The sequence below is a fragment of the Lathamus discolor genome, chromosome 16, assembly GCF_037157495.1.
Source record: "Lathamus discolor isolate bLatDis1 chromosome 16, bLatDis1.hap1, whole genome shotgun sequence".
Lineage (NCBI taxonomy): Eukaryota > Metazoa > Chordata > Aves > Psittaciformes > Psittacidae > Lathamus > Lathamus discolor.
In genome coordinates, this window is record NC_088899.1 from 7,138,911 (window position 1) to 7,159,862 (window position 20,952).

General features: G+C 48.8%; 1 protein-coding gene across 9 annotated transcripts in view; it reads right to left on the reverse strand.

Moving 5' to 3' along the window:
- The window catches only part of PRDM16 (PR/SET domain 16), a 277,207-nt gene that overhangs the window by 12,053 nt on the left and 244,202 nt on the right, over positions 1 to 20,952 (reverse strand). For 7 of the 9 annotated variants that reach the window (XM_065696208.1, XM_065696205.1, XM_065696202.1 and 4 more), the window contains 6 exons: positions 18,548 to 18,695; positions 17,931 to 18,084; positions 13,428 to 14,829; positions 9,718 to 9,805; positions 5,764 to 5,933; positions 3,856 to 3,933 (listed from right to left, as the gene is read on the reverse strand). In XM_065696208.1, the coding sequence (XP_065552280.1) occupies positions 3,856 to 3,933; positions 5,764 to 5,933; positions 9,718 to 9,805; positions 13,428 to 14,829; positions 17,931 to 18,084; positions 18,548 to 18,695 (2,040 nt within the window). The remainder of the gene's footprint in view (positions 1 to 3,855; positions 3,934 to 5,763; positions 5,934 to 9,717; positions 9,806 to 13,427; positions 14,830 to 17,930; positions 18,085 to 18,547; positions 18,696 to 20,952) is intronic. The other 2 variants (XM_065696206.1, XM_065696203.1) reach the window with 1 other exon arrangement.

Sequence of the window (20,952 nt, forward strand, 5' to 3'; positions counted from 1 at the left end):
AGCTGACGCTCCAGAATCCCTGCTATTCCCAGGACTTCCATAGGTGGTTGTGCCCAGCGTGGCTCTACCAGCACGTCACCAGCAGCCCCCTCCTTGTCTCTGGGTTGTGCACCCCGCCTGTCCCCACCAGCTCGATGTCCATCAAAGCCAAATCCCCCCTCATTTGTGTCTGCTGGGCTGGGTCTTGCCTCCATTACTCACAGGAGCAGTCCCAGTGACTTCAAAGGGAGCCTTTGCATGCGCACGGCAAGAGCGAGCTGGCCTCCTGCATGTCCATTTATTTAGATGTTCAGGAAGTCTTTGAAAAGTCCCCTTTGACAGGTCCTTGCTATGAGCTATGTGGATCCAGGGTAGGGTACGGAGAGAGGATAAAGAGCTTGTTACAAAAATAGGAAACAGAGGGGCATTCGAAAGGAGCAATAGCTGACGTCTGAAAGCAAAGGGATGAGGGAGACGGCCTGCGTTATTTGTGGCCCCAGAGGGGTCGGTACTTGGATCTCTGCTGGTTTTAATCTAAATAAATGATCCAGGCAGAGGGAACCAGCTTAAAATCCGGGAAGAGGTGAACACAGAGCCAGGAGGAGAATAAAACTCCAAAGCAGCAGTATTTGCTTTGTAAACACACTGACAAAACGCTCGTAAAGGTTCGTCCTCATCAGCTTAAAGTAACTCACCAATGGGCTAAAAAAATACAAAGCGGGAGTGAATGATGGCTGGGAAGGAGCCGAAGTGGAATTGGAGCTCTGAAGAATGGCAGGCGACCCTCAGGGCTCGAGGGAGCTCAGGTACCTGGGGAAAACCAGGCAGCAAAGCCCAGCAAAACCTCAAAAAGAAGAACGGAGCTAATTGCTGCCTGGCTACAGCAGTTTGGTACCACTCCAGATGTGGCAGTACAGCATGTGATACAGTGCTTTGTGAAGTTCCAACAGCACGGCAGCACTTGCAGAATGAACACTTATTTGATGCTGAATGTGAGCTGCAAAGACAGAAGTGCAGTAACGAAGCGTAAAGCACGCGGACACCTACTGAGGAACTCCTTCATCTCCAGCGCTTTTATAGCAGGGATGAATTTAAGCTACGTATTAAAAAAGAAACTGAGAAAGAAGAGATGCTCCTTGAACTGTGAAGCATCTTAAACGACACGGGAGATGTCAGCTCCAGTTGCTTACTGCAGATAACAGGACACGGGGGCTGAAAAGGAAATGAAAGGAAAACAAATTCAAAACAGCCGTCAGGAAGCACATCTTTATAGAGGGATCGCAGCCGCGCAGGCTTCAGGACTGGGGGTAATTCAAGAATCAATTAGATGGCATCCTGGAGGGAATGGGCATTCGAAAGAAGAAAATACAAGTCCTGCTGAATCAAACAGCGTTTAGCAGTTCCCAGCCTGGGGTTTATGTAGGTTTATGTAGTTCATGTGATTCAGCGAGACCAGAGAATGGAAACAAAACCAAAGAGGCAAGGCCACAACTGCAGCACACCCCGGCCTTCCTGTGCTCTAAGCATACAGAACATCACTAAAACCAGCCTCTTCTGGTTGTGCTGGTGAGCTCAGATGATAACAAAGCCCTGGGTCTATGACCTGAGCTTCCAGGTAAGTCTGACTTGATTTTACAGGCCCAGCTTATTTTGCCTTTCACTGAAAGAAACAGGTAAGTTTGGCAGCCCTTCCTGCCACTGGGGATTGAAATACGCACTACTCCGTGTTAGATGCTTTTAGGCAGTGCATTACCAGGTATTTCTTACTCTTCCAAAACCACACAGCACTTCCCATTTCCAAAAAGAATTCATTTGCCTCCTTACTGCTCATGTGCTATTAACTCCTTTACGCATTAAATAGACTCCTGGGAAGTTTAAGTGACTGGGTGAAAAATACATCACTTCTCACTGACAACCAGGAGTCAAACCCAAAGCACCTTCTCTTCTGGCCTCCGTGTTTCCTGATGTGTGCTTGGAGACCTGGTCAGTTTGTGTCAGCTTTAAGGACATTTTAGTTTGCATTGGGGTGAATATCTAACACTGCAGAGTCAAAAGGAAACAAAACCACTGCACTCATCACAAGCCAGAAGACAGACATGAGTGCACCACCGGGAAGGCAGCACCTCCTTTTACCTGCGTCAAGTTGTCACTTCAAAAACAAGCTCCCAAAACAATTCCCGCTGCCAAAGTTGGAAAGCTCAATTCTCTGAGAGCAAGAGAAAATCAATGATAACTGAGCTCCTCTGTAAGCGCAGCCCTAACTCTCAGGAGTGCCATTAGAATGCAACATTGTCCAGAAGTCAAACCTTACAAAAAACCCACACAGGCCATTTTCTGGGAGAAGACCAGATCAAATAAATCTTTATTTTCCTAACCTTTGTTAAGTTGCGAGTCTCCTTTTTTGGAAGAAAACTGAACTAACAATCTCTGAATAATCGGGAGCAAGCATTTTAGTCAGACAGGGGTGCGCAGTGAATACACTGCGTTCATTCAAGGCCTATCAAATAACGCAACTGAGAAAATCAGAACGGGGACTGGTTCCAAAATATATGTCTGCTCGGAGAGGGGCTTTTTGTTTTTAATTTACCTCATGTCTACGCTCAAGATTCTGTATGACTCTGCATGGAAAAAACACTGGGCTCTCGCCGTACCAGGGATTACAACGTGGGAGAAGTAGCTTCTTAACTTAAACTAAGCATGAAACTGCGATGGATTTGAGCACTTGCCTGTTTGCTGCTCATGAATTCGTGTTTTGCTTTGCGTAATAACGACTGTGTTAGATTGGTTGTGAGCTTCTGTGTATGGGAATACCATACTCTCAGCTACCCAGAAGTTTGAATTGTTACTGGTGTCTGACAACGCGTGAAGCACTCCTATCATGGAAAACACAGTGCTTGACTTTCAGCAGGCTCTCAAGCCATCACTCGCTCGGTTTTGCTCGTGGATGCAGCTATTAAAGAGTATTTTTTGACAAAGCTTTTTGACAGTGACTGCAAAACACGAGGAGGAATACGGGGGGTGGAAATTCCCACTTGGTCTTGCAGGAGGAATATTCCCTCGTACGCCTACATATACACACACGTACTTACATGTATTTTCTAGTGAGTTGTATTCCCATCTCCCAGGCTCACTGGCCCAGAAGTCCCATTAAGAGCAGCACCCTTGGTGCGTGCCCAGGGGGGTCCTGCCTGCACACAGGGTGCTGCCCTGGGAAGGAAGTGCCTGGTTGCACATTGTGCCCTTTTGCACAGACACAATGCAAAGTGACCTGTAAAACCCAGCCTGTCCTGTCCACAGCCAGCAGAAAAGAGCTCAGCCTTCTGCCCTCCACACCCGCCAAAGAGGGGACACACCACATGGATTCCCCCCCTCTCATCACTCTGTTTATGTGATTTAAGGCAGGATGCTCCCTAACTTAGGTTTTCAAGTGGACACACTACAGGGCTTTTCTTTTGGGGTTTTGATCCACCACACCAGGCACCTCTGAATATGTATTAGGAAAAGAAAAAAGCAACCTAGCCAGACCCAGCAGTTAGCTTACTGGCAAGCCCTTCAAAACAGCCCGATTTTCAGAGACATTCAGCACCTTCAGCTGTCCTTGAGATGAATGGTTAACGTGAGTGTCGAACAACACTGCAAATCAGACCACTCATTCGCCAGCATACATCTAAATATAAGTTAAGTGTCTATCTTCAAACTGCCAAGCCTGATTATTTTTGGCTGGTACACATAATATACAATCCTATGAATCATTAGATGTAATGCTACAGGACCGCGGAATTGTGTTGGCACAGCTTTACAGAAAGGAACAAAAACAGCGTGGTGGTGAATGAGGAGCGTGTTGGGAAAGGGGCTTTGTCTGGGGGGCAGCCTCACCTGTAGGGCTGCTCTCCAGTGTGTGTCCGCAGATGCCTGGTCAGATTTGCCGAGCGTGGGAAGATCTTCCCGCAGTACCTGGAGGGGGAAAGCCGAAGCGCCATCAGTGCACAGCATCCTGCGCACCACATGGCTGCGAACCCCCATCGCCAGCCACCACCGGCCCCTCGCTCACGATCAGGAAACCCCTTTGTGCAGGAGTAACTCCAGGAGCCCATGTTCTGAGGGAGGAAGACCCGGAGGTCAAAACTACCCGAGCGATGCCCACTCCAGAGCAATGGGATTCGCAGTGTGTGTGACCCATCTCCAGAGGGGCAGAGCAACAGGACATATGGGAAGGGCAAGAAAAACCCTACCCAAACACCCAGCACATCCCTAGATGCTGGCTGACTTAGCAGCTTACCTTGGAGACCTGGACATGCACATAGGAACACAGTAAGATTGTAGTGATGCATCCCCAATGCATTTTCCCAGCTTCCATTGAACTGGAGATCCTCCTGAGCCTAAGGCTGAATACTTGTGTTTGGGACCCTTTTGCTGAGTTTCTCCCACCTATTTTTTGAATGCACGTAAGCTTTGGACATTCACCACCTCCTACAGCAGCGAGGTCCTCTGCTGAACTGTGTGTTGTGTGAAAGAACCTCCTGCTTGGTTTAACCTGTCACTCAGTAACTGCATTTGATGCTACCTCGTTCCTGCATTAAGGAATGCAGATGATTAATCACTACCTAGTCATACTGCACTGGAGACTTTTATAGATCTCCTCTATTGCCCTATTTAGCTGCTCATCATACGGAATGGACTTGATCATCCCTCCTGGAATTCACAGCATTTCCTTGTAGATAAATGCTGCAGCACTGTGTTACTGTTATCAGGAGGTACCGCTGTGAGTCTGACAGCCTGCTTGGAGTAAGGAAATGCAGCAATAGGAAATGAAATCAGAGAAGGAATGGTGTTCCCCAATAAATCTGATTCACAGTGAAAGGAAGGGAGGTATAAATAAAAATATTCACTGGGAAATAAAATACTAAGGACGAAGGGTTACATTCAGTGACCATGAAACCTGATGCTTACTGCTGTAAAAGGAACGTAAGACATTCAGTACCTTCAGATGTCCTGAGCATGAACAGTTACTGTGAGTGTCCCTCAACAATGAAAATCCAAATGTGCACTTGTGAGTGCATAACTAAACATTAGTTTAGTTCCTCTTTTAGGTAGAAACCTCAATATTCAGCTGACATCTGAGCCCCCAGCTGTTGTGGCAAATGAAACTAAGAGATACATCAAACAAAACCCATACCCCCTTACTGCACCCAAGACAAATGCAGTGGGAGCCACCACAAGAACCTCCAGTAGCTGCAGGTAAAACCGCATAAGCAGGCAGAGGTTTTTATTCCCTAGTGATCTGCTCTCATACAAGCTTTTAGAGCTGCAATGAGTACCTAAGTACTTCTGTAGATACAACTGTGCTTGAGAAAGCTGTTTACTGTATGCCATTTGTAAAATACCAATCTTTTGCCTGGCTGAGACTGGACATCGCTGTGATTGCACTTGCACTGGAAACCACGGCATCTGTTACAAGAAACTCAGCTTGGAGGATACTGTTTGCTTGAGAATCTCCAGATCTGCTCTCAAGGTTATTGAAAATTACAAAGAAAACAGAAGATGCTGATTTTCTACCAGACAAAACAAGCTATTTCAGAGGGAGTTAGTCATCAGAATGCTCTGTTCTAATTCTGCTGCTTCTTGTTTTTCCTCCCACCCCTGCCAAGACAGCAGAGATGTCCATGTGGGGTTGCTCTGCTGCACGTTGCTGTCTGATGCTCCAGCTGGCTGATGTTCTCCCACGGATGCTGCATAAGGTGCTGCAGGCACGGCCTCTCCTCTTTGGGGTGCCCAGGCCCTTACCTGCAGGTGTAACGCTCCTTGCCCTTGCGCAGGATGGGATCCGATAACGTGGGAGGTGGAGATCGGAAGTTGAAGGGGTGATGTGGAAGGGGCTGCAGGGAGGTGCCAGTGTCTGCCTTCATGGCTGCAAAACTCTCCAGTTTCTCTGTCATTGTTTCTATGGCTGACATCTGCAAGGACAAGGCAAGGCCTCACGTCATAAAGATCCACAGGAAAACAATGTAAGTGCATAAACCATCTTTCAGCACCGGTGTGCTGGTCAAAGCCTGCTGCTGCTTTTGCTGGGCTCAGAGGGAAGCAGCAGTGAGCTGCAGGCAGGCAGGTCAGCAGGCAACGATGGGTCAGAAAGGACAGGGAAGCTCTGGGCAGGAGGCAGAAGAATCCTGGCCAAAGCAGAGCAGGAGGGGGCACAGGGGAATGCGTGACCAGGGAGCTGGGACAGGGGAGAGGCTGAGGCTGGAGGGGTGAAGAGGAGGAGTTAAGATCAGACTCAGGATGGAGCAGGTCCATAGAGAGTTTGCCTAGCAAAGGGGCCAGCATCTTAATGACATGTAAGAAAGGCTCAGAAGCCAGCAAAGGTGATGGAAGGGTGTGGGGGAGATGGCTGAGCTTCCTGCAGTGCAATTCCAGCCAAAATACTCTACATGAGCTGGGGCTGGATGAGTTATGGTTTGGAGGAGCACAACCTACACATCAATGTCCAGATGGGAGGTGCAGGCACACAGGCCTAGAGACTCGTGCCATCCCTGGCAGTGTTCAAGACCAGGTTGAATGGGGCTTGGAGCAAGCTGCTCTCGTGGAAGGTGTCCCTGCCTGTGGGAGGGGGTTGGAACTGGATGAGCTTTAAGGTCCCTTCAACCCAAACCAGGCTGGAATTCTATGACTCGGCAATAGCCACATTCTCACATAAACACTGGATGAAATACCACTGCAAAAAAGAGGGAGAAAGGGAAAAACATGGAGAGAGGGGCGAAGGGGAAAGCAAAGAAGGCAAGAAAAAAGTTGTGTGTGCAAAAAAAGAAAAAGCAAAGGACGTGCACAAACCTCCTGCCTAAAGAAACCCACTTGTACTTTCCTGAGAGCAAAACAGGAAATCCAAATCTCAGAGAGAAATGCAACTCGGAGAACTCTGCCGACATCTCCACCGCTCACTTTTATGCACTCTTGAGAGCACTTCCAAGACACCAAGCAGAAAACAGGGATCAAGCAAACAAGGCAGCAATAAAGCTGCCTCCTCCCTGCCCATGACATCAGCGGGACAGCCGGGAGCCCGAGCGGAGTCAGCCCGAGCGCGGAGCGAGCGGAAGGCAGTAGGAAGCCATAGATCAAAACTAGATGCTCTATTGTACAGGAAGGGCTGACCTTTTGCACGTTTACACTTTATTAAACTGGGCTCAGGGGGGGCAGGGAAAAGAGCCAAGATATTGTTTAAAATGTACGACCATAAAGAAAAAGTTGTCTTAATCACCCAAGCCTACATTGTGGAAGGCTGACAACCATTCATAAGCTGCAAAAAAGAGGAGTAGTAAAACCCATTTCCTGATAATAGATCCACGGCCCCTTAGTTGGAGGCTCCCAGCCCATGATAAATAGTAAGTAATACTTAGCGCCAGCCACTTGAAAAGGTTCCTTGATCATTTACAGCAAAAGCTCTGCCCCAGCTGCCAGTCATGTAACAAAACCATCACGTTAAAATGCTATCCGGATCTTTCAGAGCTGTGCCACTCAGCCCTTTGCCGGAGTACCTGGAGCTATCTTTTGTTGTGCCCTGTTCTTTAGGCACTTAGTCAGAGATGTTTGCTGGCTTGATAGCCGTAGGCTTGTTTTAAAATGCTAAGCCCCGGCCGTAGCCTCTCCAGTGGCAAAGGCACTTTGCTATTTAGGGAACAACTGCCTGGTTATAATAAAAAAGAAGGGGAGAAGAAAAGAAAACTTAACAGGTGAGAAAAGGCTTTTCCATTAAGTTCTCAGAAAGTTCCACCGTTTCTTTACATTGTCCAGGGGTTCATTTAAAAGAGACAATGGGAGAAGAACTGCCATCAGAGCAGAGGAACCACTGCCAATGACTGGCTAAGAAAGAAAAGTGGCCTGAAATTCATTTTGGGAGAGAAAGCATCTTCTGAATGCTGAATGCTCAGCCTCTATTACATCTTTTGGCATGATCACATCCCACCCAGGGCCCTCCATGAGGGATGGGGAATTGTTCACAGAAGAAAAGGCTGAGACCAGACTCGTGTTCAGAGAAACGCACGTAGAGGGTGCCCCTAGCTGACCCCGTACGTGAACACTGCTCTTAATGAAGCCAGGAGCAGGATTCCCTGAAAATATGACTTCTAAAGGAAAAGATCCAGGATAATATTGGATGGGGATCTGGTGAATCTTCCCCCCACCCCGCCATACTCCGGAACAAACCATATTAGAAATACCCGACTGACTCCACAGCACGGGAACAGCAGCTCCCTAGATCGGTGATCTTTACACAGCCACCCACTTTATGAAAGCTGAGTTATCAGGAAGCTTTGGGCTTGAGTGATTGTAAATTTTAGGCTATTCTGCTTGATAAGCTATTAGAGATAACCAGACCTTCCACATCTTTTCACTGCCATGGGAAGAAGACGTGGTCAGGATCTCAGGAACAATGTTAATCACCTTCCACCCACTGCCTGCTCCTACTCAGGGCCCGTACGTTTCTCATCGTCTTGTTGGGTTGCTTTGCCACACCAGCTCCTCCCTGCTATCAGATTCTTTACAGGCAGATATCCCCACTATTCTAACTCACACAAACACAGGATGTTCCTGGCCAGCCTGTCACCATTATCCAGCCTCTACGAAGGAAAAATCGGGGGAAGTTATTAACCAAACTCTGAGGCTGATGTGAAACAATGAGGGAACTAAGTTTAGCTGTGAAAGCAACCAGGACCCAGCTTTCACAAACCTGCGAGTTATTTATCTAAGGTGGGAAACAGTATCAGAGGAGAACAATGCATGTGAATATAAAGCAGAGCACAATAACGACGACAGAGCCCAGCTCCCTGCGTGTGTTTGTGGCAGGAGAGATGGAGGATCGCTGGTAACCATCACACGGGGGACAATGCGGGGCAGAGTGCGGCAGAGCTTGCTCCATTACCATTATGGAGCAGGGAATCCTAAGGACAAAGAGCAGCATCACTTCTCGGAGAGTTTAGCTATGGCTCATAAGATAAGTGGGTTTGTAAAGTGGGGTGATTCTCATGAGCGGCCTTGGTTGCACTGGCCTTGGTTGTGCCATTCCAACACTGTGGGCAGAGGCCTGGTGGGGTGATGGGGTGGCATTCCTGGCCCACTGTCCAATGGGAAATCTGTCCAGCAGCGTTTCCCATCACTCAGCAGTGACTCAGACCCAAAGGAGATGCAGAGAGAACAAATATCCATGAGGTGTCAGAGAACAGAGACTAGAGCAGCTGTGCAGGAAGGACAGAACATGAGTTCTCCATTGAGCAACCCATCCATCACCTTTAGGAGCAGGCAGGACCAAGCCCCAGTTCTATGTTACCCTGCAATTTTACACCTTCTTGATGGTGTAAGGGAACTGCAGGCAGGTGTAAAATGCTACTGCCTGGTGCTGAACAGTCCTTCTCCACTTTGCACTACTGCAAATGACTGCACCAGGTGTTCCCAATGGGAAAATTACATAGGCATTGTGGCATGTGGAAGGGGAGTCTGGCAGACTATACGAGCTGTCCAGACCTCATCCCTGTTCTTCTGTTAATGCAAAAGAAACAGCAAGGCACAGCTACCATCCTCCTCCAAGCAGGCAGGAAATTATAAGTATCTGAAAGTAAAAGAGGAGGAGCTTCCAGCCGGGCCTTTGGATGAGGAAGAGCCTGATCCAATGGCCTGTTTGCACCAGCACCAGCTCCATCTCCAATTCCTTAGCATTCAACCAGCACCACATTGTAACGTTACTGCTTTTACCTGGGGGTGAAAAAGCAGCGGGGAGGGTCGCAGGTACTTCTCCTTTAGGGCACCCACAGGGTCTGTCACCTTCCGCTTCTCCACCCTGCTGGACAACAACACAGAGGGTTACATACCTCACAGGCAGCAAAAAACCAGCCAAACCGTTTGCAGAGGTGTTTAAATGACATACACGAGGCTGATCTCCTCTTGACACAAACGTCTTTCTCCCCCTTCTACTGGAGAGTGCAAATCCTGACCCACAGGTTACCTCACAAAAAGCACTGAAATGACACGAAAATGGATACCCTCCTTTGGGCAGTGTTTGCTTAGCTGTCAGAATGGCAACTAAGAAAATATTGTGCTCCTTCTAATGCCTCTGCTGCAGTGCTTTATAAGCCTCTACTCATACGGAATGTCATGCAAAAACCCTACATTTACAGCAAAAGCAGTGCTTGAGTGGGAGAAGCTCTGGAGTCCACAGCAGCAGCCCCTGCCTGGTCTTTGAGAATCGGTCTTTATCTGAAGAGTTAACACTGGGCCAAGCTTCGCAGCCCCCAGTGTGCGGAAACCATCAGGTGTTTCATATCCATTTCCTCCCTTGCAGCTGAGGCATCATTTGCAGTGAGTTTCTCTGACCAGACGTGGACAACCATGTAGGGAGGCAGGAAGTGGTGGGAGAGTTCTGAAGCCTCTTGAAAACCTGAGTTCTGATGGCTCCACGCGCAAACATTCCGTACTTAAGCACCTTACTAGGGATAAATGCTCCTAAAGGCAGGCTCCTCATTCTGGCTTTGCTTTCCCAAACAATTCTGCTCTGGGGAACCCAGGCTGTGGAATCACCAAGAAGAGAAACTGGAATCTCCTCCATGGGAACAAAGCGTTATGAAAGTAACTCCACCAAATGGAGCTGCGGCTTTAAACCACTGGAGCAGAGTCCACCTCAGCTCAGCCAGCAGAAATCCAATGGGAAGAGTAATTTTAACTACGTTAGTCCGGCATAAATGAGAGCAAATTATTTTGCTGCATTTCAGCTGATTGGCGTGTGGATCAAATTACCAAAGAGTTTAAAAGAAGAGTCCTGCAGAGTGCTATTTAGTGAACTGTATTTAATCTGCATTTAATTTTCCTTGGGTAGAAGGCAAGGGAAGAGCTGCATCTGAAAGGCAGTCACAACCACCGTGCTTTGGGAGGTACGTGCTTTTACCAGAGTGAGTTCAAGCATCTGTAACCCAAAGTCTCTCCCTGACACAAGGCGAAAGAGCAAATGTCCCGAGCGGAGATTTACCCTCCGGAACCAGCTCGATTCCCAGGGGATGCCCCAGCCTCCAGGGGGGACCATAAACCTCCAACCTTAGCGAATGACAGCATTTCAGGCAGCTTTCCCATCTCCTGGTGTCGGGCAAGGAGCACACAACCCACGCAGAGCCTTCCCCGTCAGAGCAGAATTCCACAGCCACCGGAGGATTAAGCCGATCTTTTCAGCCCAGTGCCTGAGAACGTCACCTTAACGAGGCCGAGCTAAAAACTGCACAGATTTCAGGCTGTCTGGCTGCATTAAATTATATCACCAGGAGAAAATGTCAAGGATTTAAGTGGCCTTTGGGAGAAAAATGAAGGAGCCAAATGATGTGAGAGAGTCTGATAAAGAGAAGTTTAGAAACAAAATATTTCCATATTTTTCAAGCTGGGACTTGGAAGCTCTGCTGTTTAGCTCATGACATCAGGAGTCTGATTCACAAGCAACTCCACTGCTGACTTTCTATTTTAATGTATTACTAAAACTATATGCATCCCGTGGAATGCACCAAATGATGCCCCCATCCTTCACTTCCATCTGTCTTCTGGACCTTTACGGTTTTCCCGAGGCTGCTATTTTAATTGGCAATGGCTTTTCCAACCCGTGTTATTTTAACGTTCCTACTGAGAATGCCCAGAGGTGGCAGGACCCTGCAGTAACGCGAAGCTTTTGCCTTTCCATCCCATTTATTTTGCTCCCCAAAGTACAAAAATAAACGCGGGGCTGTTTACATCATCCCTGATGTCTCCAGGAGGAGATGACCGCGGTGGTCCTGGACAGAATGCGCGACATGTCCCGGGCTGTGATGCAGCGTTTCCATCACAGATGGCAAATGTGTGAGCGAGCAACACGGCATCAACCCTGCGAGTCTGGCACAGCGAGAGACGCGTTCTTAATAGCAAGCAATGAGGGCTCCCTAATCCTCATCCCAGCTGACAGTTCCTTGGCCTGCCTAGACACTGACATCATTTTTTCCCACAGTTATCAGCCGTACAATGCAGTGTGGTGGTGACATAGGTGCTGTTCTCCTGCTCCAGCCCGGGGAAGGCCACACCACCCGCTGCTGCTCATGCTCCTTTGTCAAGTGAACCACCCCAGTGCTGACACCATCGCGCTGCGGCGGCTATGAGGCTTTCCAGCAGCTCCTGTGTGCATCCATGACCCTTGATAGCTGGGTTACTGCAAGGCACCCCTGCAACACTCGTATTTAGCCCAAGTAACCAAGAACTAACCATCCCCTTCCAGGAACTGCCTGTGCAGTTACAGACACCGAATCCAGGAGCCCTCCAGGCCAAACCCACATACCAAAAAGGACATTATGATGCAGCCCAGCCTAAGGGAGAATTAATTGCCATGTTAATGCCCAAATCAGACTAGGTCAGGGTACCTCTTCTCAGTGGACTTTGCTAAAAAGAAGCAAATGGTATTTGCTACGTGACAAACACAGTTATCTGTAGCAGAAAGATAACAAAGGTAGTGCCAGGGCCCGGATGGGTAATACACAAACTTGCTGGTACCCTCACTGTAAAGCTTAAACCAATTGAATTTCAAACAATTTTCCTTTAGACACAGGTTTTATAAAAAGCACTGAACCAACAGAAGGCTCAAGTCTTCCCTTTACACCTTCTTCTGAATTCATTCCGTCTGGAAGCTGAACTGGCAGTTGGGTAACTTCATCCCATCTGCTCTGCGCATGCCTTCCATGCTTATTCTAGGCAGGACCTAATGGATGGGGCCTTCCTCAAAACACAGCAGCTTCAAGTGGAACTCGAAACCCCTTGTTATTTTCTAAGCAAGATTGAGTCTGCAAGCAGTGATATGGGAGGGATGCAGGTAATAACACGCTACCACGTGTTTACATAGCACACCTTACCCCAGACCTAAAAACGACTCAGAAGGCTGGTCCAAAGCAGCAGTTCCTATGAACTGGAAAACTCTAAGAACAGGAATGAGAGAGAAAAAGGGGGGTGAGGAGGAAGAAAGGTGAAACAGCCCACAAAGGCCATCAAGTAAGGCAGTGGGAGAGCTGCATTTCCAGGCTCCCAGGGCTCCTGACTCATTCCCAAGCCATGCGAGCCCGGGCTCCGAGGCACTGAACTCTACATTCTTATCGAATCAAACCTCTGGCATCTCTCCAGCAGAAGTGCCATCTTAGCGCTGGCTCGTGGGAGAGTCCTTAAATAGGTCAAGTTCCTTTGTTATCAAAATAAGGATGTGCTCAGTACATATTGATCAGGAGCACTCCTCACCATTATGCAGCCCTTCTGATTCAGAGAATTCAAAGTGCTGGGACAAAGGAGAAGTACAATCAACTGGAGCAGACCTTCACTGCTCCTTCTGACCAACCTAATTCCTGACCTGCCTCAAGTGGTGCTGACAGCTAGAAAACCAGCTCGTTAGAGGAAACACTTAAGGCAGGGTATGTTAATACCTGTATATGGGGTCCATGAAAAAGGGTGATGGCTTAGCGTAATGCAGGGATGGCTGCTGAGGCAGTTGAGACTGGGAAATCTTGGGTAAGACCTCACTTGCCATTAGCTTCCTCTCCCCATAGATGTGGTTTTTCCGTGGCTCTCTGCCTCCGTTCTGACTGGCTCGGATGCGGTTGCCGATGCTCAGATCCAGCGGCTGCTCCTCCCCTGAGGACGGGGCTGGCAGGACCTTCGGTGGCGGCAAGATTGGCTTAATCTCTTTTGGCTTTGTGGTGAGATCGAAGGGTGACTCTGAGCTGGTGCTGCCGACTTTGTGGAGGTCCCTGGGTGACTTTGGTTCTGCCTTGACCAGCAAGTTGTGATTGAGGGTCCGCTCCGTGAAAGGATAGAGGGAATGGGGGAAGTTGGGGAGGAACTGAAAAGGGAACATGGAATGATATGGGAGCGAACCCATCTTTTTCTCCTGCATCCCCATAAAGCCAGGCCCAAAATACTTCTCTGCGATGGAGGCGATAGCTTTAATAGAGTCATTGGCTGCCCCCGTGGTAGGCAGCAAGTGCTCTTCAGGGGGAGGAAAGAAGGAATGCTGAGAATAGAAGAGAGGGATCTCACTCGTGTTGTTGGTGGAACTTGCAGACACAGAGCTGCTGACAAAATCTGGCTTGCTCTCCATCTGTTTGCTCTTATCTTTCGTTTTGTCCCTGTCACTCTCTGCATCACTGTCCAGGTCGGAACCCGTGCCAGTAGTGGTGTCCAGATCTGTGCCTGTGGTTGTGTTGACATCCTCAAAGTCACTGCCGTCGGACATGTCACTGTTCCTGGCTTTTAGCTTCTCCAGGTAGGAGTTTTCCAGGCTGCTTTCACATTTCTCCTCTCCGGAAGCGGCCTGGTTGCTGTTGCTCACTGCGGAGATCAGAGGAAGTGCTGGGTTCCCGAGGGGGCTCGGGAGCTTTGCGTCCGCAGTGTGGTTGAGGGGGCTTTTGAGCAGTTGTGTGGGTGGTAACAAGGGGGGCCTGGGGTAGAGAGAGGGTGGGAAAATCCCTGGGAATCCCGGCGTGAGGGCAGGGAATGCTGGGGGGGCAGGTGAGAACGGAAGACCCCCCGGGTGCGGGCGGGATGGAAAATAATCATTAAACCCCAGGCTGGCATGATTGAGGTTGGGAGAGGGCTTGGATTTGTCCATCATGGAAGTGGGTGTGAGGGGCAGGCCAGGGGCAAAAATGCCCCCAGGGTTGTAATGGTTCTTGCCCTCGCAGAAGCGCCGGTGCTTGTTGAGGGAGGAGGTAGTGCTGAACATCTGGCCGCAGTCCTTGCACTTGATCTGGGTGCGACAGTCCGCGTGCATCCGCTTGTGCCGGCACAGGTTGGAGAACTGCGTGTAGGATTTGTGACAGACCTCACCTAAAGCGTCAACAGAAACCAACAGCAAAAGCCATATGAAATTAACAGGACGTGGCGGGAGCTCAGCAGGAGATTCCCCAGCATCACCCACCCCTTCCACCCTGCCCCGGAATCTCACATCCTTAAGGACAGGAGAGATAACAAGCAGGTTACACATGGACCAGACCTTGGGAAACCCACCTCCACATTTCTCCTGCTAAGTCATCCCACCATTTAGCTGCTCTGCTTCAGCTCTCCCCAGATAAAATCAGGCTGATGAGGCCAGCTGGTCTCTTCAGTTTACAAGCATGTGGAAATGCGTCTCCCTCTCTAAGGGCTTATGCAGCCTCACTGGGCTGTGATATTTGTTACAGGTAAAGAGGCAGCCCCAGGAAGCCTGGACCAGGATGCAAAAGCAACGCTGCATCCAACCCCCAGCCCTCACCCACCTGCCAGCCCAGAGCTACCACCACCATTCCCTCTGGACAAACCACCTTCCCAGAGGATCTCTCCAGAAAGAACTCTATAGAAATCTGAGTGGGGAGTTTCAATAAAGGTAATAACGCATTATAATAATATCTATTTCCATGAGCTAGTCGCTTTCCCTGTAGTCCTGGCATGGCAGGAAGCACTGAAGGCTGAAGGGGGAATGACTTTGCCACATTTAATCAAACCTACCCTTTCTTTAATGCCATTAAGAGTAAGTAACCACTCCGCAGGGATGTTCTATAAATACTTTGCCAGCCAGGCCTCAGTTCAGTGAGAAGCAGGGTGAGATCTTGTACTCACTGAGTTACTGGGACACCCTGGCAGTGCTGAGTTAAGGCAACATCAGCGCTCTCTTTAACGACCTGCAAATACCAAGCTTTCAAAATGTGAATGTTTATGACCCCTTTCACCTGCAGGCTCGCCTGGTGTGGAAGGACGAGGGCAAAGGAAGAAAAAACTCCCACCCAAACTGTTCTCTACATCAAGCCGCTGTAACTTTTTATTATGTGATGCCTCCTTCAGCATAGGAATAAATCCTGCTTCTTAGTGAATTAACACACTTCCTTCACCAGGGAACTGCTGCTATCACCATTCTGTAAATGTGGGAACTGAGACAAAGAGAGGGAGAGTGCATTGCTGGGAGCTGGGCAGGCAAAGGCCCAAATGCCAGTTCTCCCGACAACTCATCCTCCAGCTCCATGATGAGGTGGTCCTTCCTTCCTCCTTCCTTCTTTCCCCTTTCTTTTCCTCCCTCCCCACTATTACTGACAGCTACACACAGGCACGACTTTCCCTATATCTCTTTTTCTCCATCTTTAGGATTCACATTTAGGATTTCTTTTAAAGATGTTTGTGTATTTGCTCTTCCCAGATAAAATTCCCCCTTTCCAAGTTTAACCACCTCCCTTGCCACGTGCCGACGGACGCTAAACCGTGGTTCAGAAGACACACACAGACACAGATAATAAGTGGCTAATCTGTTTAAGCAGATTGTATCACAACTGTGAGCACTTGCAACAGTTTGCACTGGCTCAACACGGTGGTGGTGGTGTTTGTGTTATTGTCAGTGTATCTGCAATACTACCAAATAGAAGTTACGCTGCTCCCACATGGCAAAACTTAGTAAGAAGACCAAGGATAACAAATGCAAAGTCTTCCAAGGGAACTGGGGTCCTCTCTTCCATTTTCCACCCCAGGAAGAGTTCCTAAATACAGCCAACACTGCACAGAATTCCCTGAAGAAAAGTGCTATGGCTGTGAGAGCTCACACCATCACTGTAAAATAGGGAAAACTGGAACATTTTGTTAAGTCTCTGATTCTACAATGATTTAGTAATGTCCTCTCTTGCTGTCCTGTGTTCTGCAGCTATAAAATTACAGGTTTGGGGTTCTTTTTAAAGCCAAATACAGTATCATCAAAAACCAAACAACCCCCCCCAAAAAAGCCCTTTTCTTCTACTGAATGGGAAGGAACAACTGCCCAGCGAATCCTGAAGCTGCTAATGGATTCCATACTCACGCATGTGACTCCACCTGGCACATCTGAACTAGGCTGAATCAGTCTCCGGTTGTTTTACACACTGATTTAGACTGACAACTCCTTAATTCTTATGAGGTGAGAGTGAGGAGATTATGAGAAGAAATCATTCATCTCGCTGCAGCAATGCTGTGAGATTCAAATTATCTCTTTCATGTGCCCGTCAGCAAGTGAAAGATTGCATCAAAATGAGCAATAAGAGTATTTTTTCTTCCTCCACTGACACCCATCTGATTATCTCAGAGCACACTAATGAAACGACTCTCCCAGGATACCCTTGCATACTGTTCCCATTATACCAACGGGGAAAAAAAGGCAGAAGTGGGTTCAGTGGCTTCCCTACTGAAACATCAAAGCCTGGAATCAAACCCAGATCCCGTTCAGCGCTGGAAGAGTGTCAGGAAGTGGTCCCTAAAGTTTCTCTGGCTTTGTTGTGACACGATCCGCCTTTCTGCACAGTTCTCAAAATCCAATAGGTGCTGTGTCAATTAAAAAAATACACAAGCCTGAGAACGACGGGGAAGGAGACGGATGGCTCCCAAGGGAAAATGCCCTATTGGAAACAACCCCTGAAAGAGAGCGCTAAGGACACCGTTAATCTGCTATTTATTTGGCTTTCAAGCATTATCCAGATGAAAGATGCAGTAAATAAGGAAGGGGAAAAAAGCCCTCTTTTTAAAGAACACCTCGCTGTCCCTGTGACTATTCCAAATCCTTTGAGGCACCCCTGAACAACATTTCGATCCGGCTGTGTCAGCTCTTTATTTATGTCATCGACACGAGCATTCAGGAATGATTAAGGCCAAAAAAAAAAGAGGAGAGAAAGAAAAAGATACGAGAAAATGGCATCGCCAGGACCGCTGCGAGACCCAGCTTTTAACTTGTCAAAAAGTCAGAAACTGCCACCAGTGTTTGCTGAAAAAACAGGGAGAAAAAGAGAAGGGGGGGGGGGAAATCACTGCGGAATTTCATCTTGCGCTCTGACCTATGAAATTACCGCGGCTGCTCACAGAGGGACAGCGAGTACTGGGGGGCCCCGCAGGATACGTGCAATTACAGCCCAAGGCAGAGCTCTGTGATGGCCGTGACAACTTACATATGAAAGGTTTGACAGTGCTGTGAATGTGCTTGTGCTGTTTGAGGCCAGACGAGGTGGCGAAGGTCTTGCCGCAGTCCGGGCAGGCGTGAGCCCGCGCGCCGACGTGCTGGGAGCGGATGTGCCGCTGGAGGTTGCTGGGGTCGGTGAATACCTGCAAGAGGAAAGGCTGTGAGAGGAGGGAGCCAAAGCATGGGGAGAGGAGCGTCTGTGTGCCAGCCTGGCTGCATTTTGGGGCTCGTCACCACGGATCCTGGCGCGAGGTGCGCAGGGAATTCACCTCCCGCTGCAAACGGTGAGGAACCTGAGCCGTGCCGAGCTGCCCATTCACCCTCTGACGTGTGCTGTGCTCACCCCCAGCCCTGCACAGAGCTCACCCCCATCCCTGCAGACACTCTGATACCCGGGAAAAGGCCGAGGGGAGCTGCTCATGGCAAGACTGAGCACCACATCCCAACAGAGATGCTGGCCGGGTTCACCACTCACCCTGCATCACCCACCATGCCAGGCCACCAAACCATGCCCAAATGTGTCACCCGTCCTCCAGACCCCTTTCCCCTGGTCCCAGCGCCCTCGCCCAGGCAGAGCTGCCCCCATCACCACGTTCTGCACCGTACCTTAACACAGTTTTCACATTCAAACCGTTTCCCACTGTCGTGAGACATTTGGTGCCGAATCAGGTTGGATTTCCAGTTGAAAGCCTTGGGACACTGGTCGCACTTGTACTCCCTCTCCTCGGTGTGGATTACCATGTGCTGCTCCAGGCTACAGAAGGAAGAGACAGGCTGACCTCAATGGCAGGCATGGACTGGACACACATGGAAGTTGGACACTGCTACAGGCCTCCTGCCCCATATCAGGGGGATCTGAACCCAACATAGATGATGATAGAGAAACCAGTGCAGACACATGGGGTATGGGGGGGATTCCAGAGCCAACCTTTGTGAAAAGGAGTGGAGCAGCACATGGACCATGAGAGGGGCAGTGACACACGAATAGCCTCTCCTTTGTTTTCCTGGCATTCATTTCACAGATGGAAGCTGCCCTATTCTGCCTCAGAATGTCGCTGTGTTTTATGGTATTTCTTATTAAATACCCGAGTCCATTTACAAGGGGGAAAAGGAAGGTAAAACCAGACCTGACCCTGCAGGTTCCTGAAGGGAAAAATGAGCACTTTGTGACCAAGGCTGCTACGGCATCCCCTCAGGGAAAGACAAGATATTAGCTGTTGCTGCTGAGACTATCACGTTGCCGTTCTGGTGGGCACAAAGCCCACAGCTTCCCAGAACACAGCAACTTAACGTTGGAGAGAAACATGATAAGGTGCAAACACATTTCACTTCTAAACGTCAGACATCTTTGATTACTTAACTCGGCAATTCCAACCTCTGCCAACTGGCAGCTTCTCCCGAACCTGGAGGATGATGGCAAACCGGAGCGGCTGCTGGCGCGGGGCCACGGCAGGGATGGCCCTGCAGAGGAACACAGGGCTGCTCCGATTCCAAAGTACCATCCCCATGGATTGGTCCGTGGTACTCACCGAGCCCCAGACCCAGTGTGACACCCTGCTGGTGGTACCAGGGCACACAGAGAGCCCTGGGGTCCACTGCATTGAAAACCAAGTGATGTAAAACATACCAAGTGACCAGAACAGACCAAGTGATGTAAAACATACTGAGCCATCCCACAGCTCCCAGGCCAGCCCTGAGAAACCAAGCATGAGAATCCACATCCTTCCCCACAGTTTAACAGGAGTTACAAGTGCTCGTCCTTACTGCGAGTTTGGATGGAGGACAAACTGCTGCGAAATCTGCTCCTGCCTGGAATCCCCAAAGATCGATAGGAAACCATTCCTATGGAACTTTAAAGCACGGCTGTATTTTTTTATAGGAACATTAAACTAAGCACTACTGGAAAATCCTGCCACTCTTCATTAAATGAAGGACAACCTCACAGCAGGTTAGCCATGGAGCCTGAGGGATATGGAAACCCAGGAATTAGCCTTGTCCTGTCCTCAGGAACGCACTGTTCTGACCCTCTTTGGATAGCATCTTTGGACTGGCATCCCCAGTGGGACCTCCCTAAGGTGGAGCAGAATGGGCATGACATTGGTCCTCTGAAATTCCCAGTGTAAAGACCGATTGCATGGACATCTTTGTGCCCTGAGGGCATTTTCTGGCACTCAGGGGCAACCATGTAGAAGCTGGCTCCATCACAAGTGGGCTTGGTGGGACTGCAGCTCTGCATACAAATCTAAGCAGCCACCAGCCTGCTGCTACTCCCTTGAAGGACCTCCTCTTCCTCCAAACGACATAGTCAATATTCATGAACATGCCCCTTCTAAACTGCCAATCCACTCGTTTTAAAGAAGCAATATTCATTTTGCTAAAGAAATTATGTTCTTAACGCTACAGATTTTTTCACCCATACAAAGAAATCTATACCTTTCATATACATACACAAAAATACGCTCCTGCTAACTGTGATTTATGAGTTTATTTAGAGCAAATATGGACAAACTAATATGCTGTTTAGAGGCAAGTACCTACTGGGATTAGCAAAACATTTATTTATTTAGTCAGCTGCTAAATGCTCAATTTCAGTTCCCCAGTGGCACTCTTGATTTGATCTGTATTAACTTCTGAAAAATTATAAGGCCATCTAGGAACACAGACTGGATATATTCAGTGTTTTAGTGGCTTTCTGAGCACATAAAATGCAGCGGGATTGATGGGGAGGGATAGATGCGCACACTCTCTCCCAGCTCCACTAAATCCGTCAGGCTGATGGTGCTGGTGCTCACTCTATCCTTCCCCTGTCAAAACCAATATGAACCTTCTATTACTTGCTTAAGAAAATCCCAACCCAAACATTTCCTAACGTTTTCCAAGGGTACAGGTCTGTGGCTAGGAACTCGGAGCATCCCCGATCACCTGAGTGCAACTGGCAATAGCTTGAAAAGGGCTCTCGCCAAGAAAATCAAGGGCAACGGGGGCCTGAGCTCAGCCTCATCATTTGAACA